The sequence below is a fragment of the Daphnia pulicaria genome, chromosome 7, assembly GCF_021234035.1.
Source record: "Daphnia pulicaria isolate SC F1-1A chromosome 7, SC_F0-13Bv2, whole genome shotgun sequence".
Classification (NCBI taxonomy): Eukaryota; Metazoa; Arthropoda; class Branchiopoda; order Diplostraca; family Daphniidae; genus Daphnia; species Daphnia pulicaria.
The window spans coordinates 3,586,003-3,602,088 of NC_060919.1; the positions used below are offsets into that span (position 1 = coordinate 3,586,003).

A 16,086-nucleotide genomic window follows, 5' to 3' on the forward strand; every position below is an offset into this window, starting at 1 on the left:
ACATCGGTATAATTTTTTCACAAAACACAAGACTTGACATTATAATATGTACACACTCGAGAAACGCTCACGCTCATTTTCAAAAAAAGGAGGGGATGGGGGAGGGGGGGGGGGCAGGATTACATCAAAATTCATTTTTATAGGAGGATGATGGCTGGTTAAAAAAATTGGTCAAGAAAATAGACACACGTACACGAAGGTGAGTTATTAAAGTTGGTCTCGATTTGAATATGCCAAGACACTTATTCCATCATTGTATAAGCTATTTCATAATTATTTAAAAAAAAATTGTTTCTCTGATTTTGGTGTTGGTGTGGTATTAACCGAAGGCGGCGTATGGATAGGATCCGGGAAATAATCCAGCTGGGAATGCGGTCGGCTGGATGGCCACGGTGCTGGACACGTAAGTGGTGACCATGGTCGGGAAGACGGTGGTGGAAGTCACGGTGGTGTAGGTGGTCTGAGCCCGGAAGATGATGCGGTAAATGCGGAGCTCGGTGCTGGTGGTGGTCACTTCCGTCACGACCGGACTGCTCACGATCGTGTATTGCTGGCCGGGGAAGAGCGGGTTGAGTGGCGCTGCGATCGTCTGCGTCCCGTACTCGGTTTCCGTCACCACCGTCGTCCCTTTCGTCCGCGTAATGGTGCTGTAAATCGTCGTCACTCCGTTCCAGATGGGCACCGTTTCCGTCCGGATGACGTCAAGCGTCCGCACCACTGGTTTGCTTGTGGTTATCACCTGAGGTTGCCCACCGCCGTTGGCACCTCCGTAGCCTGGCAGACCGGGATAGCCGAACGGCAGGCCGGCCGCTGCGTACGGATTCATGTAGCGGAACAGGGCCAGCTGTTGCAACTGTTCCGGCGACAGCATGGGCGTCTCTTGGCCGGTGGGGAATTGCTGTGGCACATTGATGGAGGGTTCCAGCTGCTGGAAGCTGTTGGGCAGAGGAGGAGTGCCGGCCCTGGTCGTCAACTCACCAGCTGGATCAACCAAACTGGGTTCCAAATCAACTTGCGCCGACGGCCGATCTACCGAGGACAGGTCGAATTCCTGACCGATGCTGGACAGATCCGAATCGGTCGGATAGTCTTGCGGGGCCGGAACACGTTTCTCGTTGCGATGGCCGTCGTCTTCCTGATCCGAATACTCGTCGTTCTCGCTGAATTCCAGCTCGCCGGGCAAGAGTCGAACGTTGTGCTCGGAGCCGGCCTCCTGCAAATTGGTGCTGATGTCCGTTAGCTTCTTGCTGGGGATGAACTGGTAGAGATCTTCCGGCGGAACGGTTTTGACGGCCACAACGACTCGGGTGATGTAGTACGACTGTGTCAGCGTCATGTGGGACGTCGTGCCGGCCCGCTGGTACGGCAAAATGGACGTTTTCAACATCAACTCAGTCGTGCTGAACGTTTCCGTCACGGTCTGCATTGTGTAGTCGTTGGTCACTTCGGTGGCCGCCACGATGATGGCCGGCAAAGTGGCCGTGTCGCTCGATTCCTTCAAGATTTGCTCGTAGGGGGTCGTCGTCGCCAGGATGTTCTCCGGATCCGGCAGGGGTTGGCTGGGTTCAAGCAGGGCTTCCGGCTCGTATTCCGGCAAACTGTAGTCGCTGTCGTCCATGAGAGTGGCGACGGAAGCCGGAGGTGGCGTCGGCGTGATGAGTCGGGTGTAACTCCGGGTCAGGGTCACGAAGCGAGTGTTCCGGACGGCGCCCAGCCGCATAATGTACGGCGATTTGATGGTGGCAATTTCGTAGTATAGGTTGCTGTAGCCTTCCGGCGTCACGCTTTGAACGCGGAGGGTGATCACTTCCGTCGGATCAGGTGATTCCGGCTCCTGGTAATTTTGGCTGACGGAGCTGGAAAGCTCTTCCGCTTCGCTGTCCCTCGACGGCTGGTTGTTGGAGCCCGAATTGGCCAATCTTTCCCGGAAGCGCGATCCGGATGCGTTGGACGTTCTCTGGATGGTCACTTTGGGTTTGGCGGTGGGACTATAGCGCCAGCGCTGCTCATCCGGACGCTGAGGTCGCGGGGTCGTGTCACGAAGTCTGGGCGACGAAGCCAATCCGGCCCGTCTCTCCAAGTTGAGCGAGTTGGAAGGTCTGGGCACCACCGGCGGAGATGAATGGGATTTGTGCTGGACGGCTGGCGGAGTCACTTCCTCCTGGATGGATACGGTCGGAATATTCTGTCTCGAGACTTGCGGTTCCGCTTTGGGGAGCTCTTCTTCCGGCTTGGTAGTCACCGGACCGCTGACGGATTCGAAGAGTGATTCCAGCGACGGAAGCGATGCGAAATGAGCCTTGTCTTCGGCTTCCGTCATCAGTTTAGACGGTCCGCTTCCGGGCTTGGTGATTTTGGGTTTGGCGACGGACACAGTCATCGCTTTATCGGTGACGACTTCGACGCTTCCGGATCGACCCGGAGGCAGAGCGTCGACGGTGGCCGTCGGTTCCTGGAACACGGTCGAAGTGCTCTGCACGAAATGGGCGTACTGGCCGTCGATGGTCGTCCCGATGACCGACGTCTCGTGGATGGTCGTCATTCCGTTCTGGATGCGTGTCCCGACCGTTTTCGACACCAAACTCTGTCCGGCCGGCAGTGATGAGGCCGTCGTCGTCGTTGCGGATTTCTTGGTCGGCGGAGATAAATTCACTTCCATGCGAACTTCCACCTGTTTGGGTAGGAACCTGCTTCCGGCCGAAGATCCACTCACCTGCTGAACCGCCAAAATCCCAAAAGAAAAAGAAACGACAAAAAGAAAATTTGAATAAACGTCGTCAAGTCAATGGCGCATTATGCAGAGAGAATCGTGAATATCGTGAATAATTATGTCGTCAAGTCGACAAGCGACATCACGACTTTGACGACATCCTCACGACAACCCCCGAGAGATAAGAGCGAAAGTCACGCTCCCATTTGTTCATTCCGTCTTTCTGTACTGACAATGTTCTCTGTCAATCCGGATGAGTTCACCCAACCGGAACGATTTTCTTTTTTTTCCTTGTTACATCTGAGAACTGATTAGGCGGGAAGTTCAAAATGGGTAAAGCACTGCGCGTAGAAAGTGTGTGTGCGGATGCTCACGCAAACGAAATTGCCACCCCCGGAGAACAACAAAAAAGGCCAAGGTTTTCGGCGGAAAAAAAAAGGGAAAGGATTCCGTCGACATCCGCAAACGCCTTCGTCTTTTATATGGCGCGTTTCCCCTACCGGGGGGACTGATATTATAAAACCCGTAAAGAAACAACCAAATAGCGCGGAAAAGAGAAACAGAGTCGTCGTAATATGAAAAAAAAAAACAATTCCGCCTTTCTTTTTCTTTTTAAATTGTTATCCGCCTGCAGTGTGTACAAGTCATCAACGCCGGGCGGAGTGAAAAGAGAGGCCTATCGTTCGTGCTCTATTGTCCGTGACAAAAGTGTGCAGCTGTCATCCAATAAAAATTAAAAAATAAAATAAAAAGGGACGTGCCCCAAAATTGGGTTGATGTAATCCGTCATAAAAATTACCGGGGCGGGAAACGCGGAATAGTTTCAAAAAATAAAAAGGAATTTCACCCACTGAGACTTTTACACAGGGCCAATTTTCGTTCCAGTTTTTTCCCCAAGTAGCGTAACCGATCGTCTATTTTGGAAATTGGATCGTATAGTCTAGAAAATTGTTTGCAACTGCGTGTGTGGGTGCCATCGTTTTGTTTCGGTCGGAATGGTGTCACCCGTTCGAAGTGGCTGGGAAATTCCGAATCGATTTTTGACGACTGTTCCAGTAAAGTGAAATAATCGAATTCGGGTTACTGGATTCTTTCGAACAATTTCAAAACTATCGTAAATTAATCAAATTCAATCGACTGTAATAAACAAATTCAGACCCTAAGGGACCGCGGAGTGGCTATGTAATTAATTGAATTATTCGAGACTTTCACTGACTGGATTTGAAGAAAATTTATTGTTTAGTTTTACCTTGGGCAATCCGCCGATGTGAATGTCGACCCTGGAACTAACGTCGACGTGGCTCTTGATGACCGAATAGGACGGAACAACCGGATCGGGACCTTTGCCTTCCAGGGAAATGGTCTGCCGGCGTGGCACTTTCAGCCGCTCCGTCAGGGCGGCCTTCCCGCGCGGAGTCGATTGACCGCCGGAAGGATCCTCAAAGTTGATCAAACTACCCTCGATGTGGACGTTGGCGGACGGGTTGGTCGTCGTCTGGACGCGCGGTCTGGACGGTTTGAACCGCCCGTTGCCGCTCCTGCCGCGCGAATGCTCATCGTCGTCCCTCTCCTCGCTCAACTGGACGGTGGCCGACGATTCCAGTGGGACGGGCTGGCTGGCCTCCACTTTGGCTCGATGGCCGTTGACGGGTCCCGGTTTGTTGAACTTGTTGAGAACGACGGAAGCCGTCCGTGGAGATGCAAAGGCGTTCCTGGCCTTGTTACCTGGACGTGAGTGGGAAAATGAATGAATCGTCAATTTGAATAGATCAAAATTGAAGTGAATTACCTCCAGATTTGCTGGGCTTGAAGATCATCATCGTGTCGCTGACGATGGTGGTGAAATCGAGGAAGCCGTAGACGGTCTTGGTGCTGGTGGGAGCGACTTGACGGCCGGCTGAGCCATTGTCGTTGACGATTGCCGCATTGGAAGCCGCTAGCGCCCGCTCCTTACCTGCCGTTTAATAAACATGTTCGATTATTACGTTGGATTTTCTCCTTTTTATTATTTAAACATTTAAAAAACTCCCCCCAACAAAATTTAGTTTCGCTATTTTGCATCGCTGATGATTTGTGCCCAGTCACGTGAAAGAAAACGACATGCGTGTTGTTGTTGTGGTTGTTGGTGGTTACCGACTCCTATTTATTGTCCGCTTCGTTTTGATGATGATGCAACATCTTTGAAGAAAAGGAAAGAAAAGGGAAAAACGACACGGGGGACCCGCCATTGTGCTGTGCTCCAGGTCACGAATAGGTGTGTCTCTTGACCCCCCCTCCTCAACAACAACAACAACAGGAGAAAGTTATACACTGCCATTTCCCCCTTTGGTCCACTCTGTGCTCACACACACACGTCCGTCTATTCGAAAAAATTCGCTGGTTACGAAGAGAAAACGCCACTACTATGGGGGGGGGGGGAATGTAATTTCCTCGGAGCGCGAAATTCGAAATCCAGTCAGAAAGAAAAAGAGAAACAAAACAACAAACAAAATTGTGCGTGTTTCTTTTTCATGACTGGGATATTAAAGAAAAAAAGGGAAACTGGCCTGGTATAGAGATGGTAGGGTTTACATATATACTCTAGCCATAAATTAAATTTGAAAAAGAAGAAGAAGAAGACATGACATTGTGTTATTTTTATGTGTTTTAAACTCTTTGGTGCGGGACTGGACTCTTCTACAAGAGAAAACGGAGAGAGTGAATAACACTGCCATCCAAATTAGGCAATGCTATGATTGGAATTTTTCCCACGAGAAAGATGCATGGCAAGTGTTTGTTGTGTGTATGCGGGAAAACTGCTGGTGGTGGTTGTGTGTGTCAATGAAATCGCTCGCAAATCATGCCGACCTCTTGCCGACGACCCTGCTTGACAGCCAGCAGATTGGGTTGTTCTTTCGGTTGGGACTTTCTAACTGACGAAGGTGGCGCGATTTCTAATCGAATCCAGTTGGAAGATTCCCCCCCGATTTTGAGCGGACTCACTTTCGTTCGTGCTGGAAAGCTGCTCTCGTCCGTACCTCTTGGTTCATTTTTCTTCGCGTTGGGGCGACAATGAATAAGTGGCCTCTCGTTTATATTTTTGCGGCGAAAGTATTTTTAGAAAAAAAAACCGTTTAAGGTGCAAACCGCGCCGTTAAGACGAGAGTCAAAAAGGTCGTGTGTCACGAACTGGTCGATTTTCTACCGGGAAAGCGGGAAAGTAAATCTAATTCAAAAATTTTCCTTTTTTTGATATTATACGGACCGCCTATTTCTTTTCTCCGCGCTTTTTTTCTTTGATGAAAATGTGAGATTGAAGGGGACGTCCCATTCAACAAGGAGCGTGATTATAGACCATCTCTCTCGGGAGGGGGGCCGGAAGATGTTTCTACCTGTATAGCATAAATCTATTGTCGGATAGGAATAGAATGGGCCGACTCATTTTTCATCCCCGTATTACAATAAAAGACTGGCGATGGTCGAGTCACGACTTAATCTGCGCACAAAACCGATGATTGCTGCCTCTGCGTGCACATGTTATGTGTACACTAAAAGAGTCGTGATTGTTATGTTCATTGTCGAGTGTGTATAGCCCCCCCAACAAAGTAGCTTTGTAGCTACATACAGTTAAGTAGTCTACTCCTACTATAGCTGATTCGCACTTTATTTTGACAAACGGCCCGAAACGGAATCGTCCGCTTTCACTTCACTCCCCTCCTTCCTATTCTGTTATTAGTTATTGCGCAATATTAAGATCAGAGTCAAGAAGAAGAACTCTTTTAAGCGTCTCGCACGAAAAGATCCTGGGCGAAAGTGATGAGACTAGAGTGGGCTGGGACCTATATGTACGGTGGTAGGAGAAAGTTTTTTCCCGAACGAACGAACGGCAGTTAAAAGGATAGACACACCCCAACGGAGGATGATCGGTGTTTTACGGATCATGTTGATTTTTTCGCTTTTCCATCAAATCACGCGCCGTCATCCCCATTCATATTTCGGAATCCTTTTTTCCTTTTCAACTCGGTCACGACGGTGAAACCGGACACCCTGTCCCGTTCATTTAGAAATCGCCGCAGATGGAACAAAAAGAAGATGTCGATAGATCGCGACTCACCGGCTTCGAGAAGAACAGCTGACAAGACGATGATCTGCCAGAAGAGCCTCATTGCGCTCTCTCTCTCTCTCTCGTCTGTGCTTGTCGGCTGTCTGTCTGTTGGTTTGTCTGCTCCCGGGAGTCGGGAGGAATTCACGATAAGTGGGCAGGAGCCTCCTGGTCTGCCTCTTTTCTCTCCTCCTTTCCTTTGTCTTTTTACCTGCAATGATGAGAAAAAAGAACAGTTTTCACTAAATATTTCCCGACACACACACACGGCAAAAGTCGTGAGAGAGCCAAGGAAAAAGAAAGAAAGAAACAAAACGTTTGCAACATTTGCGCTACATTTTTCTGCACCGGTTCCGCGCATGCCCGAATAACCGTTTTCTATCCGACATTTTTACACAACGTGAGAGTTTTTTTTCTTCCAAGCAGATTCTTACCTGATTGCGTCCTGCCGAGTCTCGCTAAATGACCGTTTGGATTTCGGCGTCGAATATTTTCCAAAACTATTAGGGGATAAACAAACAAAAATTCAGAAAATTAGTCATCAACGTTCTCCTTGGTTTTTCATGCGTCAAATGAAGAGGTTTTAGAAATGGGCTCTTTTCTTGTTGGAACCATGTCAAACACAATCTGTTTCAGTGTTTTGTAACAAAATGGATCAGTGCAGATTTCATTTCTTTTGAAATTTGAAAAACTCCCATACTTATAATCGTTACCCACATGATCTTATTCTGTGTACAATCCACAACCCAACAGCACACACACCGATACAAGATGGACTTAAAAAAGATTCAAACTGGGCCCTGTCCAACTATCAGATGAAACAGGTGTTTTGCCTACGATGGGTTTCTGACGGGAAACTATTTTACCAGCTTTCAGTTTGCCAGAAAACAGTTTACGGGAGGGGGGTGCTGATTCAGAAATGTTAAATAATTGATGGATACGATTACGGCGTTAAATGTTTTAGCAACGAATTAAAACGTATGATTACCCTGTTGAAGACATTTTCTTGTCACTATTCTTTTCTATTTCAAAAACCTTTCGTTTTGCATCATTTCAAAAACCTTTCGTTTTGCATCATTTCAAAAACCTTTCGTTTTGCATCTTTTCGTGAAGTTCGTCTCATTTTTGTAAGAACTAATCAACGAAATGGCAAAAATAACAACGCAGACGACATTTGTTTTCCCTCCAAAATTGATACTGGTAAAAAATCGATACATATTGGCCCCACTTGCAATTGTTTGTGCAAATTTTGAATTCTATCGATAGCTTAAATTAAACACGGCTAATTAGAATATTAGTGTCGTCTGATTTCGATTTGTTCACCAGTGACCAGTTTCGAGTTTCAATCAAGAGATGAGGTCAAGATTAAATACAGTGGTTGTACGAAAAGAAGCACAGCAACTAAATTTACATAAACGTGGTCTTCGTGCCAACTCTAGTCGTGTCTCTTTATAGAAGAGCTTAATACACACCATTCTGTTAAGTAGGTAAATAAAACTAAGAATACAAATCTAATGATCATGGGAGCATAAATGGAAGACTTAAAAACCTGTTGCAAATTTGTGAATTGTGAGTTCTGAGTTCTGACTAGCATTGATCATGTTTCATGTAAGCCATGGAAAAGCATGGCAATATGTTTGCACGATGTAACCTTTTCCTTCATATGCAGATTTGAGGCCTGAGCCAGCTGTGATATACCAACAAGATATGCAAGTTCTGCATGTTCTGGACCTGCCGTCAGCAACAATCTTTGTGTCAACATCTGGGTAAGGATTTTCATTACTTTTATTCCTGTGATCTGATGCAAGATAATTTAATGATGCATGACTTTCATACATGCAGTGTACTACATGGAAACCTTTGATTCTCCCTTTTATTAACAATTAGGGTTTACCCACTGTCTCGTTTTCAACTTTTCCTCACTTGCTATTTCTACAAACATTTTTTCGTAACCCATTTGTAATTTTTTATTTAGATAAACAGCATCTCATTCCACTGGAGAAACTGTCGCCCGAGTTACGGATCTCTTCTTCCCCCATCTTCAAATGTCCTCGTGTACACCCATGTGAGTGTGGGGGTATTCACGAGGACGCCCTGGCCACCTGATGGATTCAACTTTCCTGCGGATGGATGGAGCGACTGTGGATGCCTGGACGTATTTCCCAGGCTCAAAGGTAGGGACAAATGTCTCTCTCTATTCTTTGACTAAGAGGGGAATAACGTAACCGACAATTTCCACATCACCAAAGATAATTACGTAGTCAAATTTCTACGTTTTGTACGCGTATCATCTTCGGCTATAAATCCCGTACTATAATTGTGCCGACACTCTTACGCCAAGTTTTTGTGGGCGAGAAAGAGGCGATTCTTAATCATCAGAGAGGAACCGCAACTGTCGTCGTATAAGATACGATCCATCACGAAGGGGGGGCTCTCTACCCGCGCACTTGAACGGCTATTAACGCTACCACCGCCGAGCTGTTTGTTTCTAGGGGAAAGCGGCCGGCTTGAAAAGTCAATCGACTGTGCAGTAACATAACAAAAGCGGAAGCCTCTCTACTATGGGAACCAGAAAGAAAAAAGAATTCCGCCTGTTGCTTCACAGCAGCCAGAAAAAGAAACGTGTTGCCTGGAAAAACGGCGAAAGTTTTACCTTTTTTCTTGTATGCCTTCACGCCGCCGTGCATGATTGATTCCAAAAACAGCCACCAACTCCCTATAGACATTTTCTTTTAAATGTCAAAGTGAGATTGCTTGACTTGAGATTTTAGGCATCTTTTTTTCCTTCAAAATTATATCATCCGGGCACCTTAGGGCCAGCAACCTCCGACCAAATGATGAAGTTGCTATCCACTCGTTTTTAATTTGTCGTTATTAAAAAAAAAAAGACCCGCCATTTTCTTCAACAGGGAAGTGAGAAAAGCGAAACAATTATTTTACAGTTTCTACTTATAATTCAAGCGAGGATATAATAAGATGAAGATGGTCATTTCCCTTTCGGCCACAGCCGGGCATAGGTGGTCAGTGCCCCCTCTCTCTCTGTTATAGAGGACAAATTCTCTTATTAATATCAGCTGTTGGATGCGTACAATCTCACACGTTTCAAACTAAAAAAATAATAAAATAAAATATCGAAAAGGGACAGTGGACTCTTGTTTTCGTTCAAAAGTCCAAGAGCGGAAAGCAACGGTGCAATATCCCATTCCGTTTGACAAAGTGGTAACGAGCTCGACCGCAAAAAGAAAACGAAACAAAATAAAATAAAAAAAAAAACGGATGTAACACGCACACACATGTGCGATGCTGTCCAACACCAAACATTTTTCTTTTCCTTCTTTGCCGCCATTATAATCTATATATGGCCGTGGTAATTATCTTTGCCAACGACTGCGGATATCATTAATAGTTTTTGAAAATATATAAGAAAGAACCCCCCAAAAAATTGCCAGACCGCTAGACGGACCCTGGAAGTTGAATGCGCACCTGGGTGGATCATATCATTATTTTCCCTTGTGGCCATAAAAGACGGAAAAGTTTTTTCAAGCGAAAATAATCATATTGTCTGTTTTGTATCTTTGATTGTGAATGCTAAAAGAAACGTATCCATCGATGGCTCAAGGACTATCGACTGTCTGTATGATAATTTCGACCAAATTTCTCGAAATAACTTTGGCTTAGTCAAAAAAAAAAAAAAAAAAAACGAGGCATGGTAATGACGATATTACCCAAAGAAACGAGAGAGAAATTTATTCGAAAAAATTGACTGAGACCTTCTGTTGTGTGTATTGTTTGTTGTTGGGAATCCACTCTCTCCGTTTTTCTTCTTCCCTTTCTTATATGCGCCCAACTTCAATATCCCTTGGCTGTGAAATTATATCTCTCGAAACAGGAAAAAAACATTCTCTCTTGTAATAATCTTCTAGACGCACAGCACACTACTACCGTATATAGCCCGGAGCTAAAGGGAGGGGTTGTGAAGATGTTGGCCTCGAGAATTTATTTTTCAAAGCTGCACACGAGCCTGAAATCTAATCGTCCGACTTGAAATCATTTTCCTTTTTTCCTATATCATATTCATCCGGTTAAATAAAAAAGTGGACAGCACGATCGAGAGCGATGTTGATAGTCGATCCATCTTGATTAATCACGTTTCTCTTTTGCTCTTGTCGTCGCTCTTAAGAGTAAATATCGAATTTTAAAAGGAGCTTTGAAAGTGAGCTGAGCTTCTCCACTCAGTGGGTTCACGTCGTGTTACGTAAAATGGAAAAAAAAGATGGAAGACGAGTGTGCTGGTGGTGTGGTAAAAGTAGTTTGGTTTCCGGCGCCATTACATGTAGAGAGAGAGAGAGAAAGAAAGAAAGGAGAGAGAGATAGATAAGGTGAAAGGAATTCATTCTATATATTTATTCATCTGCGAGCTTGTGCGACTTGTGTGGAGCTGCTAGAGACTATATCTAGAATAAGAGATTCGACCTAGAAAGCGCTCGAATCGTATAGGAGAGACTTGCTGGGGACCTGGGGTTTCGGGTTGTGCTCTCGCTCGTACCTCATATCTCGCAGCCATTGACATTGTCTGGGTAAAAGTCAGGAAGGAGATTCACGTTATTGTGTATCCAGATTTCTTATAGGCACGAGTTATTAGATAGGAAGAAGAAGAGAGGGTCAAGGCAAAAAAGTAGACCTCCTCGTGTGTGTGTGTTGAAGGGGGAAAGAAGATTCTTGCGCGTATACTAGACACGTTGGGGGCTGAAGCACCTCAACCTGACGGGAGCCCCTTCGGCTGAACGTGGCGCTCGGGCCATCGGGTCGAATGACCTACATACCTGGTTCTTTTTTCTCAACAGCCAAAAGAGAAGGAAAACAAAAATAAAAAAGAACGAGATGGAAGGTGGGGGGAAGCGGTAGCCACCACCACACACGAGCCCAGTGATGTAAAGCGTCGCCGTTATACGTCCATCTTGTACATAGGTCCTTTCTCCTATTTTATTTGCCCGGCATCAAATAAACAAGTGGCGATCCACCCACCAGATTTTCCCGTTTCATTTGGTTTTATATTGTCAATTCACGTGCGCAACTGTCATTTGATTGGTTTTCTACCGTTTTACCTGCTCTAATTATGAAATTACGTTTGTCACCGCTACACCGGCCGATTCCTATGAACAAGACGGGGTGTGGTCTTCTTTTGTTTTTTCTCTCACTCTTGTTTTTCTTTTTCCTCGTTTGTTATTAGTTTTTACGTCATTAAAAGAAACGGGGAAAAAATAACAATCTCGGTAGTACTATAGACTTTTGAGCTTTAACTGCTTTTTGAGACTTTCCAACAATCCAGCAACGGACTGACCACTTTCTTTCAGTTTCCCATCCGGACAGAAAAGAAAAAGAACTTTTTGAGAAATTATCGGAATTTTGAAATAAGTTTTTTTCTTTTTAGCCAACCATTTTTCTCTCACGAAAAATCAAAACACACGGACGCTGTGTGTTGTGTAATGAGAAGGGAACTATAATACAAGCATACAAGAGATATAGGAATAGAGCCAAACCACCGGTGGTCGATTGTCGTGATTTGCCAGCACTTGTTAATAAGCTTTTTTTCCCGCCCCGTATTTCCCATCACGGTCGAAAGGAGTGTGTAGTAGCATTATCCGGCATTATAATATCGTCTCTTCCGTATGTTGTGTTTCTCATTTTTATTTTATTTTTGCGTCTGGACTGTCGATGGGAAAACAAATTTTATTTTGTCTTTTTTTTTTTTTTTGTTTTCCCTTTCGATCTTTCATGCGATCGCTTTTTTAAAGAAAAATAAGGGCCGGTGAACTCTCTAAAATATTTTTCTGGGCGTCTGTAGAGTTTTGTGGAGAGAGTGTCCCGAGAGAGACTCTGATGCCAGAGAGAGAGAGATATGGCTTGAGGCGAAAAGAGAAAGAAAGCCTCATCTATAATTCAACAAAGTCTAGAAAACCCAGGGGAATGAAACCGAATGAAACAAATCGGACGGTCCGGGAGAGACAGAAAACGCGACGGGATAGGATAATGTGACGTCACCGAGATTCGATGTTATACAAGAACTTGTTGGCAAAATCTTAAAAAAAAAAAACCTGCCACCTTATTTTATAAAAACTAAGTTGGAATCTGCCGATGAAAGCTGCTGGATGACTTTTCTCCCGACCAAATTTCACTTTTCGTTGTCGACAAAACCCAACCGTTTCTAGACTATTGTCATTTGACGTGTTTGAATTTTGCGCCTTTTTTCTTTTTCAAATCGATCCTGATTGGCGCCTTTTTTTTCTTGGCGGAATTTTCAAAATTAAACAGTTGGCGACACACCGATTAAAGAGAGAGAGAGTCTTGGGAAAAGTATCGACTGATGTCGAAGAAGAAGAGGCGAACGACCGACTTTGTGTGTGATTGTCCCCGGCGCGGCCGCCGGCCCCTACGCGCACCGTCTATCGCGTGCCGACGCCATGAGACGCGAGGAACGCCGTCGAGCGCAACCGATTCCCGGCCCTTTTCTCGGCAGTCAACTGCCATCAACAAGCCATCGGATTCTGCGATCTAATCAGCAGCAGTGTTATTTATCGTTGCTCGACGTGCTGGCGCAATACCCCCTGATTGACTTCACTGGCAACCGAGCACACAATTGGCGACGATTTTTTTCCACCGGTTAACAACTTTCCAACCAAACTTTTGGCAATGGAACACGCAAGGTCCAATTTTTTGAAAGAAAAGAAAAGAAGATGAGACAAGTAGAAGCCGCAATAACAACAGGCAATCAACAAAAATGACAGCAGCGTCAATCTATACACCCGGGGTCCGTTGTGTGCAGGCTGCTGCTGCGTGCGGTGCCGGTGTGTTTTCTCAGGTGGAACTCGGGGAGGGAGAACCTATACTAGATGATAACACGGCCAAGCCGTTGCATCATATTATCTAACCAGCAATAAGGGGGGAGATTTCGCCTCTTTTCTTTCCTTCCTGATGGTGTGTGCGCACTGTTCACGACAATTTTCTGTTGATTGATGGCCAGCTACTCTCCGCCCTGGAGAAAGATGGCCGGTCACTCACCTCGCAGGTATATAGTTGTACATTTGTTTTTGTTTTTTTTACACACACACAGAATAAACGCTGTTAGCGCTACTGATGTGTGTGTGTATAATATCTAGCCTACATCAGATTTCTTCAGTGTGTTTGTGTGAGCGTGAAAATGAGGGAATTCCGCGTGATTTATAAATATAGACGATGACCGCACGTACCAACAATTTCAAACCGATGAGCAATGTACTATACCCCCAGCGGCGTCAATGTATGTACATAAGAACATCATTCGTTAACTTATTTTTTTTCACGCTTCATGTACAATTCTCCTAAAAATCTTTTATCTCAACACTTACCTTAATTGGGTTTTGAAAAGATGGTCGATGAGTTCACTTTTTGGTATAAATTGGAATATCGAATTGATTTCAAACGGTTTAAAGTTGCTGTGGCGAAGTTAACTGAATAACCACTGACTGGATTTTGACCGAAAAATAAAAATGTTTTCCTTTCGGAACTTGATGACTCTGAGGATGAGCTAGACCAACTGGGACACTAGCAGGAGAAAGGACCTGGCTTTATAACGGAGCCCTCCTCTGAGAGCCAGCGAGAGAGAGAAAAGAAACTCAAGCTCCTCCTCCACCAATGTTGGAAGCATATTTTCTTTTCCCCCGTTGGCTTCATTCTCCGCTTCTCAACGCCGGCCCATCGGGTCTGCTTCTCCTTATTTTCACGTACGTGTTTTGTTCTCCCATTTTATTTTATTTTATTTTATTTTCGAAAACGTTTCTATTCTTCTTTAAGATGCCGCCACCTCAAAGGTCTATCATTTTATTTAGCAGCAGTTCAGCTCACCTTTTCGGCTGTTGTGTCATTTTTATATAGCGACAAACGGCGGGTTGTTGCTGGTGAATTTCATTTGCCATTTCAAATGAACCGCGCCTCTCTCTCTCTTGCCTGTCATTTGTCTTGTGTCCGAACGGGACCGAGTGCCCATTAGTATCGATCCGACTGTTATTAACTTGTTCATCAATAAGCGCGTATATAAAAAGAGGGGGGTTCACTTTTTCAGTTACGGTGAGATGGCAACCAGTTTGTGTGTAGAGATTCTTTTTGTATAGAGAAGAAATCGAATTGAAATATATGTATGGCGATGGAATCACGCGGAGACAATGACTGAGAGTCTGGTAGTTTGAAAGAAGTGAACTGGGCGGGAGTGCTGTGCAATTCTTTTTTTTTTTTTCACGACACAAAAACGTCCAGTTTGTTTTGCAGCAGCACGAAATAAAAAAAAATGTCTTTTTGTCAAAAAAGAATACACAAAAAGGGAAAAGAAAGAATAAACGGGAAAAGAAAGTGAAGTGATCAGGAATATTGTAATTGCCGTGAACGCAAGAGGTTAATAGAACCGCTTGTCCAGCAGCATTTCCTTTGAGACTAATTGTACATTTTTCTATACATTAGCCCTTCTTAAAAGTCAAAATAACTTTCGCTGAAATCATTCAATTTCAAACGATGCTGATAGAAAAATATCAATAGATGTTTCTATCTTTATTCCGATCTGTCGACCAGCTCCATACAGCATTTAGTTGGATTACATGTTATTTCAGAGGTGGCGAAACAAGGGCAGCAATGGCGCAGGGGAAATTGGCCGGAATGGCGTGAACGTACGTTTTTCTATAGTGATGAAAATCGTCCACAATAGAAATAATATCTCCCCTCAACACACAGAAATTGCAAAGACCATCAGGGCATGGCGACAAATAAAAACTATAAACGCGGGTAAAAGCTTCAATATAAAAAAAAATAAAAAAATGTAGCCCGGCCGGCGGAGAGAATTCAACACATGTGCAAACGGCTTAAAAATGTGTGTGTCTGTCCAACGCCCTAACCTCATTTCAAAAGAGAACAACCGCCAATGCGCTCCCGTTTTTTTCTTTTTCTTTTATTTCATTTTCCGCATCGGGTCCGTTACTGATGAGCACCGCCAATGGATAATCTCCCAGATAAATGTGTACGTAGCACAAGAGAGTGAAAGTGAATAATCCGTGGGCCCCGTCCGGATCTTTGTTGATGCGGAATTTCCGTTTCGCAATCGAGGGAGAGACTGTATGACTCCGGCGATCGATTCCGGGGGGGGGGGGGGGGGGGGACAATAAAACAATTGAAACAAGACAGTAGTAGTTTTAATTTAGGTCGATTCAAATTGAATTTTACGTAAGGCTATACCTTACAACCCGAATTATTTATTTATTTTTTTTAGCGTGTC

General features: G+C 44.8%; 2 protein-coding genes and 1 long non-coding RNA gene across 5 annotated transcripts in view; 1 reads left to right on the plus strand and 2 right to left on the minus strand.

Moving 5' to 3' along the window:
• The window catches only part of LOC124349426 (glucose dehydrogenase [FAD, quinone]-like), a 211,430-nt gene that overhangs the window by 105,871 nt on the left and 89,473 nt on the right, over positions 1-16,086 (minus strand). The gene's annotated exons all lie outside the window — the stretch shown is intronic.
• Positions 282-14,349, minus strand: LOC124349421. Of its 2 annotated transcripts, none has more exons than XM_046800002.1 (6): positions 14,177-14,349; positions 7,226-7,291; positions 6,804-7,002; positions 4,500-4,664; positions 3,960-4,435; positions 282-2,713 (listed from the first exon to the last, which is right to left on the minus strand). In XM_046800002.1, the coding sequence occupies exons 3-6, from the start codon at positions 6,853-6,855 to the stop codon at positions 320-322; spliced, it is 3,087 nt and encodes a 1,028-aa protein (XP_046655958.1). In that variant the 5' UTR covers positions 6,856-7,002; positions 7,226-7,291; positions 14,177-14,349; the 3' UTR covers positions 282-319. The 2 variants fall into 2 exon arrangements, with proteins under 2 accessions (XP_046655958.1, XP_046655957.1); XM_046800001.1 differs by having other exon boundaries at positions 282-2,716.
• LOC124350424 lies at positions 7,964-10,017 on the plus strand. The gene is made up of 3 exons (XR_006920936.1): positions 7,964-8,278; positions 8,461-8,557; positions 8,767-10,017. It is a non-coding gene; the product is annotated as an uncharacterized LOC124350424 (long non-coding RNA).